Raw genomic sequence first — 23,157 nt, forward strand, 5'->3', positions numbered from 1 at the left:
TACATTGGCCGATGCGGATTATTGCAGAACAATGAAAACACCTGTGCTTTTTTGCTGCTTTCATTTTTGTCTGGGACGTGCTCTTATTTATTGACAAAGGTGAACAACAAGTTCAGAGAACCCAAATGATTCTACCATACTTATTAACATGCTGAGAGAATATGCCACTACTTCCTCCTCTTGTAGATCTTGTGTAGAAAGGACTTCAACACCGCTTGTACTGTTTCATCGGGTTGTGCTTCAATGTCAGATCAGTTTTTCATAGCTCTTCCTTTCGTACTCAAAAAACCCTCAGGAAGCGAAGAAGTAAAAAAAATGTCAAGCATGGTATTTGTGATTTATACATAAAGGGTTGGACACAGAAATACTAGCAACTACTTATATATGAAGTGTAAGTCACCAAATATTTGCTAAATATCAGCCTCAAGATCGAGTTCTTTGTGCAGAGACTTCACTTGTGCTACACAAGCAGGATCTGATTTCCCATAATTTTCCTGTAAATGGTATGCGGACATTAAGATAGCGTGTTCTAGTCATATATCAGACAAAGATTATATTTCATGGCACGCTGAAGTGCTTCAACAAATAGCCAGGAGCACTTGAAGTCTTCAATGTCAATTCCAATCTGCCAAAAAATGCTTTGGAAATAAAAAACAAAGAACTTTGATAGTATCATAGGAAAGTATACTGAACTTACCTTGCCGATAACATCTGGATCACCAAAACAGTCTAGGTAATCATCCTGAAAGGAAAATATGATTTATTAACATTTAATGCAAAAGTGTGCCCAGGAAAAAACAAACATGTTCAAGAACCCAAAATGTGTACTATTAAGATGACCAATATACCTGAATTTGGAAGTAAACACCCATTTCTACTAGTATTTGCTTCACTTCAACATGATCATCCAAACTCTTACCAGACAGTAGCAGAGCACATGCGACCTTGTAACAGGTTAAAAGAATTTTGCTGCTAGTGAAAATCGCAAACTCCAGTGTAAGGTTACCAATCACGAAAAGAAACAGTCAAATGGAACATCACTAAAACATGCACACAAACACTTTCTATGAATGAACACAACTGTTGCTATTAGCATCTGACATCACACTTCGCCTGGAGGCTAGATCTGCATTCTTACTTGGATATGCTAAAGCAGCTGTGAAGTTGATGCAGGTATTAACAATAGCAGGAATTTAGTTTCCAGGTTTCTAACAATAGCAGAATTTCAGTTCCCAGGTTTTTAACAATAGCAGGAATTCAGTGCCCAGATTTTTACACGTTGATGAACGATACGCTAAAGCAACAATCACCTCATTTAGTTCCATTTTTCCAAGCAAGTTGGGGGTAGGGTGATATACTGATATGCTATAGCGACTGTGAAAACACATTGCGCGTAGCACTTCTTTTTGGCTAGTAGAAGGAATAGTACGCTGTCTTGTATTCTACAATGCGCTGGTAACTGCACAGAATTCAGACTTTCGTCATATTTTACAAAAGACGCCGCCGTCTGCGCTCGGCGGCAGGCAGGCGGCGGAGGGAAGCAGAGGCGCCACGGATCCAAGCCAAGCGCACGCGAACAGAAATATGAACGAGCGGTATTTACTTCTCCACGTGTCGCTGGTGGTGGCCTGCCAGTACTGCTAAGCCCCGCTGGGCTGACCGCATGTGCTGGCCAGCGTAAAGCAGTACATGTATGCGCAGCAACCAGCGTAGACTCGTACGAGACTGGCTCCATGTGTGGGAGTCATGGGCTTTTACAAGGCCATTGCGTACTACGTACAACATACATGCCCATGTTACTACGAAACTAGGGATGCAAAAATCTTTTGCTTGTTTTTTCATGGGACTCCGAAAAAGCTTATGGGCATGCACGTAATATGATCCCAGGAAGGTCTTAAATCATCTTGATGAGCTTTTCAATACAGTATAATTCAATTTGTACTTTGAAAATATATCTAATGTTATCTTACTAAGTTCCTCTTTATGTCTATTTGTACCAAAATTGCATTTGGCAGCCTATTTTAATAAGATATCTAGGGTCCAACAATACATGATAGAAATGTAGAAAGACATGGATGAAATTGAAGAGACCTAAATGAACACGACCCCTAGAAAGCAAAAATAGTGGTACTTATATGTTCCTTATTTAAACGTCACCACTCCAACTGAGTATGGATCTCTAGCTATACCACGTGCGTTACCATTATGGTTGCTTCGCCACTCTTGCGTCCCATTGCAACGCACGAGCAAATTTACTAGTAGAGTAAAAAGTACGAAATCGTAATATTTTTTTCTGCAAGGTACCAGGAGCACATAGTATGATATGACGTGAATATTCATAATCAGGTGACATACACTTGTACAATATACTTGTTTGCACCCTTCATTTGTTGTAATTTGATCTAGCAACTCTCCTGAAGTAGTCCGAAACTCAACCTAGATGTGTAGTAACAAAATTATGTTCCAGTGCCAAACTTGACCTAAAATAACACCAATTTGAGTATAATAATTGCCTCATTGAATAAGTCCAGTAGATCAACATAGCAGGGTTTTCCAAAAAAAAAATAACGGCTAAAGATCCGTGAAATTTGGCTATGGAGCACAAGTCCATCATTTATATAGCAATGAGGCCAGCCTGCTCCGAGTACTGATAATAATAAGTATAACTTGACGATCGGACTTAACGAATGGACTAGAATGCAAAAAATATTAATCTGCATGTTCAAATCATGGTGCTAGCTCTAAATCATCCAGTCAATAACTTGATAATATTTCCCAAAAAAAAAATCTGATAGCATCTGCTTTCAATGAAACACTATCCCTCCGATACTAGTGGTATCAGAAGTTGAATAAAAAACTGAAAAAGAAAACACTTTCCTATTTGAACAAGCATTTAAGCCTACGTTTCTTTAGTTGCAGTACAAGAATAAAAACTCCTATGAATAGTTGAGCCATCTTTAGACAGAGCAACAATTCAGTTGGCAAACCTTTGGAAGTCTCGCCTAGTATGAGAGTTGTCCATAATATCATCAAGAATCAAGAAATAAGCCTGAAGCTGCACAGTATTCAAAAGAACAACAGCCCAGGAACTGATTCGGTATTCAAAGCGGTCATTCGGTATACTGCCAGCCGACAAAACGTTCACCGGTATACTGTTTTCTTTTTGATGAACTGACTCATAAACTTGGCCGGTCACTTCCTCTGTGGCCACCATGCGGGGCGGCCCAATGGCCGACATGTGATGTGCGCCCATACTTCCTCCTCTGCGGGGTGTGATCGAATCGCTACGGATAAAAGTGGCGGACATAACCATAAATGAATCATGATGTCAGTTTCCAAATGAAATCATTACCACGATCCATTCTCTTTTACAAAGTGGCGCACTGCGCACAGGGCAAAGGGAAAAAGAGAACGGCTTTTTAAGGTACGTTTGGTTCCTCGAGCTAAAATTTAATCCGTGTCATATCGAATATTCAGAAGCTAATTAGGAGGACTAAATATGAGTTAATTATAAAACTAATTGCACATATGGAGGCTAAACGACAAGATGAATTGAATCTATTAAGCCTAATTAATCCATCATTAGCAAATATCTACTGTAGCATCACATTGTCAAATCATGAACTAATTAGGCTTAATAGATTCGTCTCGCCGTTTAGTCTCCAACTATGTAATGAGTTTTGTAAATAGTCTACATTTAATACACTTGATTACTATCTAAATATTCGATGTGACAGGTGTAAAATTAAGTCAGGAACCAAACGACCCCTTAGTACTTTTGAGTCAAACATCACTAGTACAGCAGAGCCCATGCCACCCGAACTTTCATACTTTTGTACGACGCACCTGCACACTTGCATATCAACATTATCTTAGGATTGCTCGCCTGTGGTGAACTGTGGCGAGTACCTCTGCGCCAGCCCGAAGAGACCAAGGGTGCCGCCCGTATGGATCATCACCACTTTGACCTCACTGTCTCGACGGCACAGATCCACGGCTTGCTCCCAGGCGGCCAGGGTGTACATCGGATCCAGCAGGATGCCGGTCTGCTGAGCGACCTGGCGGCACATCGCGATCTCACCATCCAGCACCTTGCCAAATCTGAAGGGAAAAGGTGAAAGGTATTGATAGTTCTGTGAAAAAAAAGTCCGAAGTTTCTTTGTTCCACCGTCCAAACACATGAAAATGACTGTTTCGTTCACCAAAATAGAGTACACTTAATGTTGATTCCTTTCAGAGTTAAGGTGGATAGGTATCCTCAATCACAATCGGGATACCAATTACCACTGCAAGCAGTAGATGGATACCACTGCAAGTAATAGATGGATACCCATAAACTGCAATGAATGTCATCTGTTGAATGAAACTACAATCAAATTTCAGAAATACCAAGAATGCTACCAGCACACAATCCTTTATACTGTAAAACATATCAGTTTTATGAAGTGTTCAGGACTGAAAATAGATCTATTGGTGGGAGCGGTGTGCCTATTTCTTATTTACAATGCCACCTAGTTCCTCTTGTACGTTGCTCGGTTTTGTCAAAAGTTTTTAGAAGTTTCAGTGACTTTAAATAGGATTGAACAAATAACAAGTAAAAAAGCAACGTTACCTTCTAGGTGAAAAGCGCTCCACCCATTGAACTAGACTGCCATGAGTATCAATTTCCACCATTCCGTGGAAAAATCCAGGGTAAAGCTTTTCAAAATCAGATACAAGGGACTTCTCTTGTTGTCTGTACCTTTCAAGTGTGTCAGCAAGCATGACAGCAGTAACCCTCCACTGGAGTCTGCATGAGGAGGAGATGTGATGTGATATGTAGCAAAGATGGTGGAGAGAACAGGAATAACAACTTCGGGTGATTCTTTGATGAAAATCAGAACTGGCACAGTTTTAGATTCTTGATGCAATAGAATTTGTAGCAGCACCACCCTTTCCCCATTTTTTCACAAATCTTGGATGTAAAACTTCCGGTTAAATGGCAAGTTCAGGTCAGCCATGTGCCTACTGTAGTGAGAAATCTTTGGGAATAAAAATGTAAGTACCAACAGTTGTCTTGGTTTGGTCTTTCCTATCCCTCTTTTCTTGCTGTAAAAAATATAAGAGCTTCTATCATTTTTATTTTTGTGCTCTAGATGTTTGAGAAGTATCTCCAACATTCATTTTTTTAATAAAAAGAAGTATCAGGACAAGGATAAATAACTTTTAAATGATAAATAACTTTTAAAATCTCGTTTCTATCAGGACAAGGATATTTTACTTGCTCTTGTGTGATGACAATCAGCATATGCAGTTGTATCAAACGCACCCTAGACATACCGCTCCAAGAGCTAACCCCATAGCTGTTGTGCCCGTTCCAGAATCTACCACGATATGAACTTTCTCGTCCTGTCCAAATAACGTCAAACCAGAAAGATAGTCCACTAGCCGCATGACACCTGAAGAGACAATAAAGCATGTGAAAAGTTGCATGATCTCTTTCTCTTTCAGGGTTCAGTAAAACTTTTCTTTTTACAAATCTCAGGACAGGCGTAAATAATCAACATATTCTGGGCAACATACTGGAACATACTGATCTATTAATGCTCAGAATTGAATTTCAGTCCTGATGAAACATAGCTTGAATATAATGGAATCAGCCAAATATGCATAAATTAGAACACGAGCTTATCATCTTCTTTTGGCAATAAAAAAAGCATGTGAAGTCATGAATGAAAGATGGAAACAATCCAGAAGCAATTCCTCTTACCTAGCAGCGCTTGAACCGTACCAGCCCCTTCCTTAACAATCATTACTCTTCTTGAACAATTTCCATCAGTGGTGTCCTCATCTACAACCAAATCCTCTCCAACAATATCATCAGCCCACATGACTGTACCATTACTACCAGCAACCTTTGTGGCGTGCTCATAAAGCATCTCATCTCTTTGGGCATACACTGACCGCGAGGCATATGTCACATTGCCGAACATCAAAGAGATCAGATTATACCCTGTGGGAACATCCAGTTGCTCGCCTCTCAGCAGTATATGTGGCCTGATACCCCATTCGGCACAATGAACAGCTGATACACAGTGAGAAACTACATTGTCAATAAAGTAAAGAAATTAAAACGGTACATGGAGAAACCATTTAAATGAAAAAGCTTGTCAAGAAACAAAATTTGGATTTAAGCACGTGAACAGTATGCAAATCTGTAATAAATGGAACAAGCGATTCAAGTGGTCAAATTTGCATTAAGCGTATGAATCGAGATATCAGATGAACGTGGTATGTAAAGCAATAAAACAAATTTGCAGGGATACATCGGAATCGAACAGAGTCATTGGACTAACCGACTGCGGCGACATGGGCGCTCTGGCAACCCCCGCACGTAACCTGCAATTGGAACAGTGAGCATTACCAACATATCAGAAAATGGGATGCCAAAAACAGGAAAAGCAGTGCCGCCGTGGTGAAGGAACGGACGATGTCAGTGGCGCCGTGGCGGCGGAGGAGGGGCAGGAGCGCATCGAGCTTGCGCGCCTTGTTGCCGTTGGCGAGCGGGTGGAGGAGGTCGTCGCGCACCACGTGGAACCTAGAACTCCCAACCTGTACCCCCTTGCCGCCGCCTTTCCCGAGCGACGTGGTGAGGTTGGAGAAGGCGAACTCGTGACGAGGGGTGGGTGACTGGGATTGGGAGGGAAAGACGGAGATGGTGTGGACTTGGCTGGCCGGGGACGGCAGCATCCACTCCGTGGCGGAGAGGAGGTTCGCGACCGTCCGTCCGCCAGCGGCGAGCGCCGGCGTCGGACGCATGGGACGAGACCGCGGCGGCGGCGGCGGGAGATGCTAGATGGCCTGTAAACATGTACGGTGGTGATTCGCTGACGCTAGAAAGGAAGCTACCTGAGCCGCGTAGAACGCAATTACGCCTCTATCCATCGGTGGCGTAAATACAGGTTGTGCATTTTCACGTGCACCAAGTTAAGTGGTAACAGAGAATTCATTTATTTTTGTAAGTTCTAGAGACCGTACCCTGATACGTGGTTCTTGTTGGGTTGCAACTCTAGCCTACCTCAACTTGCTTGGGACTAATAGGCTGTGTTGTTGTTGTGTTATAGAGACGAAACCCGAGTTCATCATGAATTGCAAATATGATAGGACTTACATTGTTCAGCAACGATTTACAAAATTTGTGGGGGAGTCTCTCCGGTCATTTTGTTTTTTATTATAAAATATTGAAATGTTTTAGATTACGTTGCTCTACCATAACAACTTGTACGGTACAAAAATTTCATCATATCATAACTTAAATTATGTTTGGTAAGCCAACTGGTAGTCCAAAAAGTAGATCCAATGGAATATAACTGTCCATTTTACAAAAGCTACCCCTCTAATTTTTTACATATCATATTAGGTTTGTCCTAAGTCAAAGTTGTCCAACTTTGACCAAATTTGTAGAAAATATAACAACATTTGTACTACACTATCAAAATATATCCCATGACGAATTTAATGAAACAAATTTGATATGTGCACTACCATATACATGCACTATTGTGGATATTGTTATATTTTTATATAAATTTAGTTAAAGTTGGACAAGTTTGACTTAGAACAAACCTAATATAACATGTAAAATAGAACGGAGGGAGTATAAGCTCGGTTAGCTATTACAACTTATAATTATAAGTTGGGAGGATCTAAGTGGAACTTCAGTCGAAGGATTTGGTTTCTCAGCTAGTATTAGTTGCTCACGACACATCATATAACAAAGTGGAAGTGTAAACGGATATAAGTTTGGGGGATAGTAGAGTAAATTGGTGGGGATAAATTTCAAGAATCTAGGTTGAGGAAAGCTATTCCCAATTCACTATTGAACGTTTGTCGTATTTTAGACTAACTAACGACCCAACACCAATCTTACTATTGCTAATTGGAGGCGTATTTTGAAGTCTTTAGGTGAAGCCACTTAGGACGGTGGACACTTAAAAAAAGAGAAATCAAAGAAATTCTCAAAAAAAAGCAAAACATCTAATCATTAATCGGTAGACTCAAATCATCATAGCCATTGGATCTATTATATTTTCTAAAAAATTACCCACATATGACAATAGCCTAAACTAACTCCCTAAATTTATATCTAAATTACCCATCTATCATTATATAAAATAAATTAAAGTAACCTCTAATCTTCATCAAAATTACCCACTTTTATCATTATAAAAAATATTTAAAATAACTCCCTAAATTTGTAACTGAATTTTCCACCACTGATATTTTAAAAAACTAGCAGAAATGCCCGTGCGTTGCTACAGATCCTTACCTGCTCTAATGTTATTATTCGCTTGTTCCTAATATGTTGTCTTCACTTCACAATATGTTGGTGCATTGTCCTAGTATAGTAGTAGAAGATATTTGTGGGTGGTTTGATGCCATCTGTTTATTACGTGGGATCCACACATGGAAATAAAAAAAATCACCGCTTAACCTCCGCTCTATCCATTCATTTGATTTCCCCATACTCATCGCCATCCAGCCAGTCGCTGCCTTTTCGTCCATCAGCACCACCCGCATCTTACCCCATCCTTGCCGTCGCCCAAGCGCTGCGCATCTTGCCGTCCTCGCCATCGTCCAGGCAAGTGCTCATCGTCCCCGTGCCTAGTCTCGTTCTCGCTTCGAGCGCTAGGCCACAGTGCTTCTGGCCGCCATGAGCAGGAGTGCATTCTCCTCTTCTTCTCGTTTCCATCCACCTCCCTTCTATAATCCACTCCAAAATCATTCCAATCAAGTGCAAAATCGATACCTCAATTGCTAGATGTGGAGGCCTTAGTTCCGGATCTGAAGGGAATGGACGTCATTGAGAGGGGGGTGTGAGGTCCCAGCCTCCGCCTCTATTTGCGTTGCCCGCCGACTGCCGCTGCACCCCTCCTCCCTGGCGCCATGCCCTCGCTGGCATATGGCTCTACTTGGTTGACTGTAAGGAGGCACTCAGCTCCTTATTTCCTTTCCTCTTTCTCCTCCCTCCTTCACCCCTTAGGCCCAGGTGGCAGGTAGGACATGCAGCCTGAGTGAGCAGCTGCCAGGTCGAGCGACAGTAGATCAACATCACTCTAGCTAGTCGTTTCGTATGGGTGTGGAGGCGTGGTCAAAGCCCAAAAGCTAGTGGAAAACCGTATGAAAGCGATGGATAGCTGGTGATTGACGACAGACCAGAGGGTAGCTGACCACCATTATCTGCTAAGCAACGAAAGTGAAAATAAGAGGGGAATGTGACGATCATGGCATGGACAGCTAGAAATTGCCATCACCATCATCATGATCTCGTTCAGCCCGTCCTAGATGTTCTGCTCCTTCGGCACCGGCCTCGCGCCGTGCTGCCCGGCCGGCGCCACCGTCGCAAGAGCCACGTGCACCGCCGAGGATGCATTCAACCCGCAGGTCTCGTGCAGGCTCTCGAGCAGCGGCTGCAGCAGGTGGTACATTGAGGTCGGCGCCTAGGAAGGTGCGGGCGCGGGGGCCGCGTTGTAGTGGAAGTTGAGCTTGGTGCGGCGGCCCCAGAACTCGACAGCGACGATATCGTAGGCGTGTGTGGCGTCCTCAGCGGTGTTGAAGGTGCCGAGCCACTTGCACACGACATGATGTGGGTCGCGGATCTCCGCCGCCCACTTGCCTCATGGCCGCCGCCGCGGTACTTGCTCACCCTCCCTTTCCACCACCGCAGCAGCTTGCCCACGCCCCCGCGACGGCGGCACGGCTCGCAGACGCGGACTACTCCCCTCCATCATCGCTGTCGCTGTTCGACCCGATCCCCGCCGCAGCAAGGAGCTCGCAGCCACCGCGGGCGCACCGGTCCGCGCCGCACGTGGCGCAGGCGCACGCCGCGGGAGCTTCGATGGCCAATTGCAGTAAAGTTTGGGGAACTTTTTGAAAAATCGTCAAGACATATTCCACGGACTACGGGTTGATTACGAAAAAGTTGAGGAACTTTTTTGCAAAACAACCACAAGGGTTGGAAGAAACAACCGCACTTTAATATTTTTAAAAGATACTTAAAGCAATCTCTTAAATTTGCATATGCTATTATAAAAATAACATGAGTAGCCCTACATTGGATCGAATCACCTTATTCAAAAATATACATCAATATATGATTCTAAATCATCTATTTCTTACACTATTGATATACGATATAATAATTAAGATTTATACTCATGACGTGTATCACCATTTAAAATTGTAACTCAAACTTAGGGTCCATTAAACAAATTTAAGCGCATACCTATGATGCAAATTGAAAATTTAAAGATTATAACTAAAATCCATTACAATCGGATGAAGATAATGAGTATATATTTATATAAGTATTGTGTTTGAATATTTAACAAATGAGAGGTAGCTTAAGATAATAGTATTGTAGCAATGTGACCTCATTTTTTTCCATTGGAGACGCCGCATTAGTTTTCACGAGACAAGCTAAAAAAATAAATCCTAAAAATTCTCACAAAAATTAGAAACATCAAATATCAATCTTGTAAACTCTAATAATCATAGTCATTGGCTATTATATTATTAAAAAATTATCCACCGCTATCATTATGAAAATATTCTAAAATAAACTTTAAACCTATATTTAAATTACCGAGCTCTCCCATTATAAAAATAATCTAAAGTAACTCTATAATCTTCATCAAATTTACCCATGCATATCATTATAAAGCATAATTTAAAATGTCATTCTAAATTTATACCCACGTATGTCATTATTAAAAATAACATAAAGTAGCACCTAAATCTTAACCATTATCTTCACGTGCATCACACAGAAATGTCCAAAAGTAAACTAATATATGATTCTAAATTACCTATTTATATCATTGTTCGTATAGAAATACTAAGTTAAGATTTATACGCATGATGAGTGTCATCATGTAGACCATTTATATATGTATGTGAGGAAGTGATGAAAAATATTGATTTTTATACTAAACACAATAGAAGGAGGTGTGATACAAAATAAAGAAGTATGAATGTGGATGAAAAAATGTATAGAGTAATTATTAATTAAAAATTAATCAGTTCGACAAAAGATAAGTACACATCTATATAAGTATTATGTTGAAGTATTGAAAAAAATGAGAGAGTAGTAGGTAAACAATTTTGATTTATTTGCTAGGAGTTCAATTTCTAAATAATTTTTAAATACAATAGTTTTTAAAAAATTAGCTCGTGCGGGAGCACGAGTTGATGGACTAGCACGTAAGAATGGAGGTAGTACATTATACGTGGTAATTCTTTCAACAATTATTGTCACACCTCAGAAGGTGTTCGCAATGATATGATTGGCATGGTAATAAACACGGGTCTATTGCTCGGAGAATTTGTGGAACCATATTGCAATTCGCAAAGCATGAGTCCTTTTCATCAGGCAACAACACTGGGCTCAAAGAGGAACTACTCCCTCCATGATTCCGAAATTCCTCGAGTTCATATCTGCCTCGGATCTAGTACTAGGACGGAATGACGTTGATCCAACGCCTGCACTCCTGCAGTGACGTACCGCTAGAAAGGCTAGGCTACACCAACCTCCCACAGGTCCCGATCGAGGTAGTCGGCCTGACAGGAGCCAAGGTACCAGTAGTACATGATAGGAACGGTTGATGTTGTCAGCTCACCAGACAAAAATCTATCCGTGTTGGTTCTGAAGACGATCTCTTTGGACACGAATGAATGATTGACTCTTGTGGTAGCCTTTCCTCGGATCTGTCCTTTGGCCTTTCACATTCAGATGTGTGTGCTGCCAACTGATGCTTTTCGCTGGAGTAAGCTTTTACGTCCGAAGAAGCAACGCGACCGAGGAGAAATTAGTCATAGACCAGATCACCAGATCAGCGCGTCAAGCAAGTCCATGTGGTTGGTCCGACAGATATTATGTCTTCCTTAGTCCTCCTATTACGTGGAATGTTCTGATACTAATTAGAAGTATTAAATATAGATTAATTACAAAATCAATTGTACAGATGAAGACTAATTTACGAGACGATTAATCCATGATTTGATAATGTGATGTTACAGTAAACATGTGCATGGCCTCTCCAGCATGCCATTCTGGACGGTTAGCCATCGTAAGATTGCATCAGCAGCAGCCCCACCTGACAAAACAACAGGTGAAAATTCCTTGGCCCGATGCTTTGCCTTGTGCTTTCTCTCTTCTCTGCGACAAAAGAGAGAAATTCTTTGATGCGAGTTGCTCGCGCGTCTTTGTTCTTCTTTCGTCTTTTCAAAAACCTCTGGCCACTAATTTGCGATGCCGTTGCCCGCAGCAATGTATACTGTCATCAACACAGTAATTAGGACCCCTCATTCTGTTCGGTCACATCTATAGAATTATTCAAAGATGGTCATTTTCTTCTTGTCGCGAGAAGGGAATAAATATGCGCATATTTCCGAGACCTTAAAATAGTGAAGGCTAGCAATACACTCGCTTAATCCGCATTTCCTACGCTGCTGGTAATAATTGGCCGGCCGGTAAACACACTTGATGTGTACCATTATAACAGAAGGGATAACCTTTACCAACCATCATTCGTGCCCCTGTCTCGGCAAAGGATTAACTTCAGAGGTTAAATAATACGTCGCACTACCTTATGCGGTTCGTTAAAAAATTAATACGTCGCAGAAGCACATGCGTCGCAGAAGCACATGTGAATCAACGAAACATACGTGTTCATCTAAATACTAGACTGTGTATGGTCGCTAGGTCAGAAACAATTCCTTTTTTTAAAAAATAACGCGTCCACCTAAAAGTTGCGCATCCTTGATGACAACGCTGATCTGATCTGATATCATTATTCGATCATTTTCACCGTCCAGTCACCAAATCATCACACAGCTCCCTCGTGAAACTAACAAGGTGACAACGATGATTGAGCAGCACAGCTCTGTGCCATTATATTTAGAGATACTACAGACGAGCTGAATAACATTTCCATGTGGACCAGCTTCAAATTCATTCCGTGCTATTGTTTATAGCTAACCACCGTGTGCTAAATATTATGCATGTTTTTATGTGCCGAATAAGTTTATAAATGTGAATTGAAACTAATAGTTATTTACAGTAGCGGATCCAGAGGGGGCTGCAGCTTCCATTGGAGCAAGGGGAGAAGAAATATGAGGGGGAGAAGAAGCAGAAAGAAAATATGTGGGGAAGAGGAAGAAGAAGACTTAAGCTCCCCCTCTAGCTCTTGGCTGGATCCGCCCCTGGTTGTTTATAAACACTTGGAACTTTCACATTATTAAATTTATTGTGAAATATATACTTTACCAGTGTAGTATTTGTAAAACAAGGACAGAAATATTCTATAGTGAAAGGCTGTGACAAGTAAACTGAAATAGAGGTAGTAGAAAGTTCATCAAGAAGCAACGCTACGTCAAAAAAGGAGCTCCGCATTTGTTCCTATCTTTTCAAGTCTTTTCTTTGCTAGGGATAAAGTTCATGCGGTCGCATCCCTTTCTTTCCTTTTTGACCCATAATTGCACATGATGGTGGATGAATTCTTTTTATTTTACCTGAATAAGTGGCGAGCCCCATATATCATTACTAGTGTCTACGATAACGTAATTTATACTTCTACACGTAACGTTAATGGTTGTGTGTTTCTGTTTTCTGGCTCCATTTGCTCCCTCTCACACTTTTCTGATTTTTTTTAACGCTTGTAAAATTGCGCCGTTCATCATCTAGCTTAGAGCTAGCTGAATCAATAGTTTATTTGTTGAATAGTGGAAAAAAGAAAACACTAGCGTCTCAACACTTTCCGATGTACTTCTCTCTCACTGCACAATATTTAATACTACTTTCTCTCCTCCATATTAAAGTTCTCAGAGCTAGTACTAGCTTCTACTGTTGCAGACACTCTTAGTATGGATATTTGCTGACCCACACGAATAAAAACTTACTCCGCTGACCACCGGATCCTCACCGACCCCGGTGCATGTTACCAAAAACAGCAGGATCCACCGAGGAGATGCATGCTACCAACAACGTTAGCTTGCTTGATGGTAATAAGTGGTAGCTTATACTCTTTCATTTACCGAAAACCACCCATCCGGTCTATTATAAAAAGAAAAGAGAGAAAACTTGATAAAAAGATACAGGGAAAAACTCTAGGTCGATGGCGGCTCAGAAACAATGCGGCTTTATATCATATTAAGTTTCATGCACAAACTAATTCCACCAAAAGACTATGCTGATAGGAAAGGAGAGAAGGATGGGTAATTTGCTCATAATTAAACCATTCATCTAAACTTGTTCTAATTCAAACTTTTAAATCTTTGATTGATTTTGATTATGAACACCTCAAATTTCATCTAGATTGACAACTTAAAATTTGATTGCTACTAGATTCGTATAGTGGAAAATACTTTCATAATATACAACTACTTGCATTTAGGATAACATATTTTGTAGATATTGCTGATCAAAGTGTCATTGGAAACCATTGCGTGATACCATATACTTAAATTTCTGATCGACGAAGGTACGCATATATAGCAGGCCATGCGCTCCCGCCGTCTCCATTGCTCACCACACCACCACCAGACAAGCGCGTCAGGAAGTAGTATGGTGGGATGGCCAGACTAGCCAGCAAATAAGTAGTCACCACTACTATTAATACTAACACAAGAGAGGAGAGAGAGAGACAGAGGGGTCCGGTCGGGTAAGCAGGTTTCATGGCTGGGGTAGCGAGAGACGAGGGTGAGGATGGCAAGACGACGACGGAGGAGTCAAGCCGCAACAACGCAGGGGCGGCGGCGACGGCGACGGCGACGACCAGGGTGCCGTCGTCGTCCCTAGGCATGTTCCGGTACGCCGACCGCACCGACGCGGCGCTGATGGTGGTCGGCACGGTGGCGGCGGTGGCCAACGGCATGTCGGAGCCGCTCATGACCCTCGTCTTCTCGGCCGTCATCGAGTGCTTCGGCGCCGGCGACGACGCCACGGTCCTCCACCGGGTCACCAAGGTACGTGCGTGCGTATCCATTATCCCCAGGTTATTTGTGGTGGTGGTGTTAGCTAGCTAGATGCACGCGACGCTCGTCTACTGTGTCCACCTTACCTACCATGGCCGCGCTAGCTCATCGGCCAGAGGCAGGCCCGTTCATGGCGTGCCCGGTGGTTACGTGCCGGTGAGGACGACGACGGCCGAGGCTGGCGTCCGGTCGGGTGCTGGACATTCATGACGGTTCAAATCCACACATGGTAGCTAACACTTTTTTGCTGAAGTAATCCTGACGTTGAAACAAACTCCCATGGATCGGCAGCAAAGGGCATCGATGACAGATTTTAAAAGAAAAAAATAAACGTTGCAAAATATATATATATATACACTGTTGTGCACAGATATAAGGTAATCCTGACGTCTTCAGCTTGCCATACCGTGGCTGTAGGACAAGCTAGATATTGTTGGACTATCACCTAAAAAGCCTTTGATGCTTGCCTTCTCCTCCTTTCAAGAGAAAAACGAGGGAAAAACCCGAGTATGATGCTGCAGACATGAGAATCATGTTATTTTGATCAGATATATAGAATGGGAAATTACATATATGTATGTCCATTTGTTCTGACAAAAAGGAAAATATGACCATCTAGAAATTAGCATAGACACACGAAGCATCAGAACACACTACTTGACCAACGGATCCCATGCCATCTGTTAGTAAATTTTATTCTTGTACCTACTTTCCAAAATATATGTTTTAGTTTTGTCCTAATTCAGGTCAAGCTTCTCTAACTTTTATAAGTTTATAGAAAAAATATATTATCATCTAAAAATACCAAATACTGAAATATAGACATATCCAACATCTAATTTTGCCGTATTAATAGCCAAACAGAAACGGCTGAGACGAGGCTGATGTGATTTAGTTATTTGGAAGAAAGGGACATGATAAAGCTAAGGAGCTCCACGTTTACCCCTTTTCTCCCCTGTGAACAAGGCAAGAACCAATTCCACACAGACGGAACGAATATTTACACTCCATTATTACGAAGAATAAAGTTGCCGGAGTTGACCCAGGATCGATGGCGAATGTCTTCTTTTTAGTTTTCATGAATAAGGGGCAAGTTCCATCATTCAAATCATTACTAATACTCCTGAAAATATATAGTTGCTGGAGTTTCCTTTTCCCTTTCTTGATGACCCACGAGAGCAACTCCAGAGACCCTCTAACCAACCGTCTATCCCAAATTTATCCCAAATTTAAAGAGTCAAGCAAAAAATAACACTCGGTCCCTCTACTTGCCCAGCAGTTCGGCCCGGCTTAGAGGTGTTTGGTTCCACGGACTAAAATTTAGTCCCTATCACAACAAATATTTAGATACTAATTAGGAGGACTAAACATGAGCTAATTATAAAACTAATTGCACGGAGGCTAATTCGCAAGACAAATCCATTAAGCTTAATTAGTGCATGATTTGACAATGTGATACTACAGTAAATATGTACTAATCATGAATTAATTAGGCTTAATAGATTCGTCTCACGAATTAGCCTCCATCTGTGCAATTATTTTGTAATTAGTCTTAATACTCCTAATTAGTATCTAAACATTCCATGTGATAGGGACTAAACTTTAGTCCGTGGAACCAGGAGGTTAATTTTTAATTCGGATCACATCAGATGTTTGGATACTGTCGAGGATAGACCCCTAGTACCTGCAAGGAAGGAAGAAGACGGACTCCTACTAGAATTCCACCGTAATCCTACTAGAGCTCATACCATATAGTCCTACTAGGACTCCTGCTTGTAACCGACTAGTAATCCTGCCCCCTGGAGTATATAAAGGAGGACAGAGGTACCTAGATCGGTAGCCCAGAACCCTCATCAATAGCCAACAACTAGGCTACACAACACCCAAGGACGTAGGGTATTACGCTACTCTAGCTGCCCGAACTTGTATAAATTCGTGTCTTGTGTCCTCGCTTTTACCTTCGAGTTACAGAATCGCCGATTCCTCACCAACCAATCTAATACCTCAGATACCTCCTCAGTAGGTTGCCGGGTATAAAATACCGACAGATACCAATTAGAAGGACTAAACGTGAACTAATTATAAAACTAATTGCATAAGCCGTGGCTAATTCGCGAGATGAATCTATTAAACCTAATCAATCTATGATTAGCACATATTTACTGTATAAAATACCGATAGGTACCAATTAGAAGGACTAAACGTGAACTAATTATAAAACTAATTGCATAAGCCGTGACTAATTCGTGAGATGAATCTATTAAACCTAATCAATCCATGATTAGCACATATTTACTTTAGCATCATGTGGTCAAATCATGGACTAATTAGGTTTAATATATTCGTCTTGCGAATTAGCCTTCGTTTATGTAATTGGTTTTGTAATTACTTATATTTAATATTTCTAATTAGAACATTCGATCGATGCGAGGAGACTAAACTTTAGTTCGGTAAACCAGGCCCTCTAAGTTTATTTCGTCTGATCCGGTGCGTGATAAGATAGCTGTCCAACTTTGTTCGGAGCGAGGCGACTGTGTCCAGCGTCGCTTTGCTTGGCTACCACCGTACCCACCATGTTTGGAGCACGGACGTCGAAAACTCTTGAAATACTACTACGTATATATACAGTGACAGTGTACTATACACTATGTATATACAGTGCTGATCCCCATAGGTACCAAACAAATCCACAAGGGTTTAATGCAAACCTAACAGTTGTTTTAATTTCTCCAGGTTGTCATGTACTACATCTATCTGGGAATCGGAACAGCAGTTGCTTCCTTTCTCCGTAAGTAAATGCATGTATGTTTGGGCTTGGACCATATACATGCAAAAAATGAATGATATGATTATGATGCACAATAGCTACTTCATTTATATATGGCGTTGATCAGTTTAATTTTGAGCAAGTCAGTGCCATATATAAACGAACGGAGGTAGTACATAGATAGGAGGTTCAGCAGCTGGCGTTCTTGTCGGGTCATAAGAGCAGTGAAAGCTCTAACAAAGAAAAAAGAAACTTTCTTTGTTGTAGCATAGCCCATTCACATTTCATAATGGTCCCAAGAGTAAAAAGAATGGGCACTACCAATTGAATGCTTGCCGGCTATTCCGCGTTCGCAACCAACTGTAGTAGTATTTGCTAAGAATCTGACATTGACATGAGATTTACTACAATCAGATAAAATGTGGCTAATTTTCTACTTAAAATTTGAACCAATAAGTAGAGAAAAGAGAATGGCCTTGTAGCATCTGACGATGAGATATCTGTTCAGTTGGATTAGCAGAATCCAAAACGATTGGCTGAAACATTTACCTGCTCCAGAGGTGTCCTGTTGGACGGTGGCTGGAGAAAGGCAGTCGACGCGGTTGCGATCGTTATACCTCGAAGCTGTTCTGAGGCAAGACATTGCATTCTTTGACGTGGAGATGACGACTGCGGAAGCAGCTTCTAGAATGTCCGCGGACACCGTTCTCATCCAAGACGCCCTTGGAGAGAAGGTAAGAAGTCATTATTCGTTTGACAAAAAAAAAAACTGGCAGTATAATATATCTAATTTCCAGTAAATGGTCTTTTTTTAACACAATGGTGTTTCATGTTTAGAACACAAGGAATGTGTTGTGTATGACGCTAAAAGCCTGACTTCTCATGTTAAGGTAGGGAAGTACATACAGCTTTTGACAACCTTCGTCGGTGGCTTTATCATTGGATTCGTAAGAGGCTGGATGCTGGCTCTTGTTGTGCTTGCGTGCATACCCCCAAGCATTCTTTCCTTTGCAACTGTCTCCCGACTGCGAGCTCAAATATCTGGAAAGAGACAAGAATCATATGGAGATGCAGGGAACGTTGTCGAGCAAACCATTGGAGCGATAAGAACAGTGGGTGATTCTAAATGATTTTGAAATATTAAATGAATCCTGGTAATAGGAACTTGCGGCTGTTTAATATCATTAACATCTCAAAAACAGGTCGTATCTTTCAATGGTGAGAAGAAAGCAGTTGCAATGTACAACAATCACATAAAAAAGGCATACAAGGCTACTCTCACGGAAGGGATTGTCACAGGTCTTGGAATAGGCTGCATATTTTTTGTTGTCTTCTGCAGTTACTCTCTAGCCTTCTGGTATGGCGCCAAGTTAATAATCGGCAAAGGATATACTGGAGGGCAGGTCATCAATGTCGTATTTGCGATTTTAACCGGTTCAATGTGAGTTTCCTAATTGTGAGCTACAGATGTCACGAATGATAGTAAACTAATAATTACTGTTTGAGTCTTTCTTTGAAATCGAATCAATAAATTAACACAACCAATACTTAGTTTTGATATTAAGGTTTGGTTATTTCGAACAGGGCTATAGGTAACGCATCACCATCTATTTCTGCAATTGCAGAAGGGAAGTCCGCAGCACAGAGGTTGCTCGAAATCATCAACAGAAAACCAAATATTGACACCACCGACACTTCTGGAATAGTATTAGAAGATATCAAGGGAGATGTTGAACTCAAGGATGTGTTCTTTAGGTACCCTGCAAGGCCTGAGCAGTTGATACTTGATGGCTTGTGCCTACAAGTACCTAGTGGTACCACAATGGCTATAGTTGGGCAGAGTGGAAGTGGTAAGTCAACAGTAATTAGTCTGGTGGAGAGATTTTACGACCCACAGGCTGGTGAAGTGTTGGTAGATGGAGTTAACATCAAGAGTCTGCAACTCCACTGGTTAAGAGGAAAGATCAGTCTTGTCAGCCAAGAACCGTTGCTTTTTATGACCTCCATCAAGGATAACATAACCTACGGCAAAGCGGATGCTACACTTGAAGAGATCAAAAGAGCAGCTGAGCTTGCAAATGCAGCAAACTTCATTGAAAAGCTGCCTAATGTACTTATAAGAAACACTACTTAATTATGTATCTAACCCAAGTTTCTGGCAATTAATATCTTGTCTTGTCTTCCACAACATACAGGCGTATGAGACAATGGTTGGCCAACGTGGTGCTCAGCTTTCTGGGGGGCAGAAGCAAAGGATTGCCATTGCAAGAGCGATCCTTAAAAATCCAAAAATCCTTCTTTTGGATGAAGCTACAAGTGCTTTGGATGTAGAGTCTGAAAGGGTAGTCCAAGAAGCACTAAATAGGATCATGGTAGGGAGAACTACACTCATTGTTGCTCACCGCCTGAGCACCATCAGGAGCGCAGATTGCATAGCAGTGGTTCATCAAGGGAAAGTAGTTGAACGAGGTAAGCGACTCTCCCACACCAAGTACTTTGGGGTTTCTTCTTAGAAGCAATGAGCCAGTGTGAAGAACTGGAGGTAGTTCAATCCATTTTCTTGGAACCCGTTCACCAATTGGCATGTCATACAGGTGTCCATGACGAGTTGATTAAGGATCCTGATGGAGCTTATTCTCAACTCATTAGGCTACAACAGGCACACACTAAAGAAATGCATGGGGTTCCAAATACTGAAGGTTCAGGTTCAATATACAAAAGTAGAAGTTTATCTTTGGAACAATCAATAGCCAGAGATTCTCCCAGGAACAGAGGGCAGCATTCCTTCAAAAACTCCAATGGGTTATCCGGATCTGATGAACCGAACAGACAAGTTATTACAGACAGACAGGAACACGAAGAATCTGGTGATAGTAAGGTCCCTAAGAAAGCACCAATCAGACGACTATTTAAACTGAATAAGCCAGAAGCACCGGTTCTCCTATTAGCTGTTATAGCTGCCTTCGTGCATGGTCTTCTGTTCCCATCGTTCAGTATAATGATGTCTGGTGGTATAAGGACTTTCTACTATCCACCACACCAACTTCGGAAAGATTCTAGGTTTTGGGCATTGATGTGCCTTCTGTTCGCAGTCATTTCCTTGATTTCAATCCAACTGGAATATTTTCTATTTGGGATGGCTGGTGGGAAACTTATTCAGCGTGTTCGCTCTTTGACTTTCCAAAGCATAGTGCATCAAGAAGTTGCATGGTTTGATGACCCTGCAAACTCCAGGTTTGCTACTTAAACAGCAGACATCAAGTTTCTTAATTTATTTCTACAACTGCCTGGACATCAAGTTTACGGTTTCATTTTACAGTGGAGCACTTGGTGCCAGGCTCTATATTGATGCTTTGAACATCCGACGCCTCGTTGGAGATAACTTGGCCATACTAGTGCAGTGCATAGTAACAGTAATAGCGGGTTTTTCCATAGCATTTGCTTCTGACTGGAAACTCACACTGATCGTCATATGTGTGATTCCTGTAGTCGGCTCACAAAATTATATTCAAGTGAAATTCTTGAAAGGGTTCAGTGAAGATGCTAAGGTGAACATTTACAAGTTCCTTCTGTGAACATGATTGTCTTCATTTTTTAAAGCAAAGAATTCCTATTACTTTTCACCGTAGATGAAGATGTGCAATTTTTTTAGATAAATCGATGACATTAAAAGTTTCTCCTAACAACTGATTGCAACAGGTGGTGAGTGAAGATGCAAGTCAAGTCGTAACTGAGGCAATTGGAAGTATTCGTACCGTAGCATCTTTCTGTGCAGAGAAGAGAGTAATTACATCATACACTCAAAAATGTGAAGCTTCAATGAAACAGGGCATTCGAAGCGGAACGGTTGGAGGCCTTGGTTTCAGTTTCTCAAACTTAATGATGTATCTCGCATATGCTCTTTGTTTCTATGTTGGTGCACTGTTTGTACATGAAGGCAAATCAACTTTTAAAGACGTCTTCAGAGTAAGGGATACACATTTGACATCATTTACTGATTTACATAAGGACATTTTGTTGACTAACTGACCAAATCTGGTAACTGGCAGGTTTACTTCGCTTTGATTTTCACAGCTTTTGGAGTTTCCCAAACAAGTGGAATGGCAACAGATTCAACAAAAGCCCAAGAATCCACCGTTTCCATACTAGCTATCATAGACAGGAAGCCTAAAATCAACTCGATTAGTGATGAGGGTGTAATGCTAGAAAAAGTCGATGGCAATTTAGATTTCAGACATGTAAACTTCAAATACCCATTCCGCCCAGATGTCCAAGTGCTCAGCGACTTTACTTTGGGGATTCCAGCCAGAAAGGTACTGTTAATTTGATGCTTGTCATAGTTTCCCCTTATTCCAGAAAACAAATAGTGGTGTGAACAGCTTAATTTCAACATCAGTAACGGGAGAATATCAGGTATTGCTATAAATAGAATAGCCGTTTGCTCAAGTATTGAGTGACAAGTTCATCTTCAGTCTTTTTAAATGTATAGAAGCCCTGCTTCTTTTTAAATGTTTTTATTATGATAATGACCATGAAAAAGAATGGAAATTAATAATCCTAGTGTTCGTATTTTCCTCTACAATTGTACTGATGGATTTGAAACCAATTGTGATATGCAGACTGTTGCACTTGTTGGAGAGAGTGGTAGTGGTAAGTCAACAATAATTGCTTTGCTGGAGCGATTCTACGATCCAGATTCTGGCACAATCTCACTAGATGGAGCAGAGCTCAAAAAACTAAAACTGAGTTGGTTAAGAGACCAAATGGGATTGGTGAGCCAAGAACCTGTGCTTTTCAACGACACAATTCACGCCAACATAGCATACGGAAAACAAGGAGAAGTAAATGAGGAGGAGATTATTGCTGCCGCCAAGGCAGCCAATGCTCATGAGTTCATATCTAGCTTGCCTCAGGGATACAGCACTACCGTCGGCGAGAGAGGAACGCAGCTCTCTGGTGGGCAGAAGCAACGGGTAGCTATTGCAAGGGCCATCCTGAAGGACCCAAGAATACTTCTACTCGACGAGGCCACAAGTGCCCTGGATGCTGAAGCGGAGCGCATCGTTCAAGATGCGCTAGATCAAGTGATGGTCAGCAGGACAACCATTGTCGTGGCACACCGATTGTCCACAGTTAAAGGAGCAGATACCATTGCAGTCATCAAAGATGGTAAGGTTGCTGAAAAGGGAAAGCATGAATCTCTTGTGGGCATCAAGGGCGGTGTTTACGCATCGCTGGTAGAACTACACTCGAAGTCAGCATAAGGACGTGTGGGGACTTTGATAATCAGTCTGTGGTAGTAGCAAGTTATGCAATGGAAACAGAACCACATAAGATTTAATGATTTATCCATTCATACTTCTATTTTTGGTCCGAAA

At 41.5% G+C, this 23,157-nt stretch overlaps 2 protein-coding genes and 2 pseudogenes across 2 annotated transcripts; 1 reads left to right on the plus strand and 3 right to left on the minus strand.

The window, feature by feature from the left end:
* Positions 1-155: 155 nt before the first annotated feature.
* On the minus strand, positions 156-3,214 carry LOC101769513 (annotated as a pseudogene).
* Positions 3,215-3,745: 531 nt separating this feature from the next.
* LOC101785809 (putative D-cysteine desulfhydrase 2, mitochondrial) lies at positions 3,746-6,855 on the minus strand. Its single transcript, XM_004969584.3, has 6 exons — positions 6,469-6,855; positions 6,336-6,378; positions 5,750-6,064; positions 5,309-5,438; positions 4,613-4,789; positions 3,746-4,101 (listed from the first exon to the last, which is right to left on the minus strand). Exons 1-6 carry the CDS (start codon positions 6,796-6,798, stop codon positions 3,873-3,875), a joined length of 1,224 nt encoding a protein of 407 aa, XP_004969641.1. The 5' UTR covers positions 6,799-6,855; the 3' UTR covers positions 3,746-3,872.
* A 2,360-nt stretch (positions 6,856-9,215) lies between these two features.
* Positions 9,216-11,628, minus strand: LOC111257352 (annotated as a pseudogene).
* A 2,945-nt stretch (positions 11,629-14,573) lies between these two features.
* LOC101753826 (ABC transporter B family member 9) lies at positions 14,574-23,157 on the plus strand. Its single transcript, XM_004969590.3, has 12 exons — positions 14,574-15,003; positions 17,746-17,800; positions 18,338-18,513; positions 18,670-18,891; positions 18,982-19,220; positions 19,364-19,889; positions 19,975-20,248; positions 20,374-21,013; positions 21,099-21,327; positions 21,479-21,745; positions 21,829-22,092; positions 22,399-23,157. The coding sequence occupies exons 1-12, from the start codon at positions 14,713-14,715 to the stop codon at positions 23,041-23,043; spliced, it is 3,828 nt and encodes a 1,275-aa protein (XP_004969647.3). The 5' UTR covers positions 14,574-14,712; the 3' UTR covers positions 23,044-23,157.

The sequence above is a fragment of the Setaria italica genome, chromosome V (assembly GCF_000263155.2).
Source record: "Setaria italica strain Yugu1 chromosome V, Setaria_italica_v2.0, whole genome shotgun sequence".
Lineage (NCBI taxonomy): Eukaryota > Viridiplantae > Streptophyta > Magnoliopsida > Poales > Poaceae > Setaria > Setaria italica.

Excerpts from the sequence above, each read along its gene's own strand:
- LOC101785809 (XM_004969584.3), bottom strand. The coding sequence starts at position 6,798 with ATGCGTCCGACGCCGGCGCTCGCCGCTGGCGGACGGACGGTCGCGAAC. Across the intron at positions 4,790-5,308 it reads CTTGGAGCGGTATGTCTAGG|ACTCCAGTGGAGGGTTACTG; the intron begins GTGCGTTTGATA and ends CTCCTCATGCAG. Across the intron at positions 4,102-4,612 it reads GAGCGCTTTTCACCTAGAAG|ATTTGGCAAGGTGCTGGATG; the intron begins GTAACGTTGCTT and ends TTTTCCCTTCAG.
- LOC101753826 (XM_004969590.3), top strand. The coding sequence starts at position 14,713 with ATGGCTGGGGTAGCGAGAGACGAGGGTGAGGATGGCAAGACGACGACG. Across the intron at positions 15,004-17,745 it reads TCCTCCACCGGGTCACCAAG|GTTGTCATGTACTACATCTA; the intron begins GTACGTGCGTGC and ends TAATTTCTCCAG. Across the intron at positions 17,801-18,337 it reads AGCAGTTGCTTCCTTTCTCC|AGGTGTCCTGTTGGACGGTG; the intron begins GTAAGTAAATGC and ends TACCTGCTCCAG.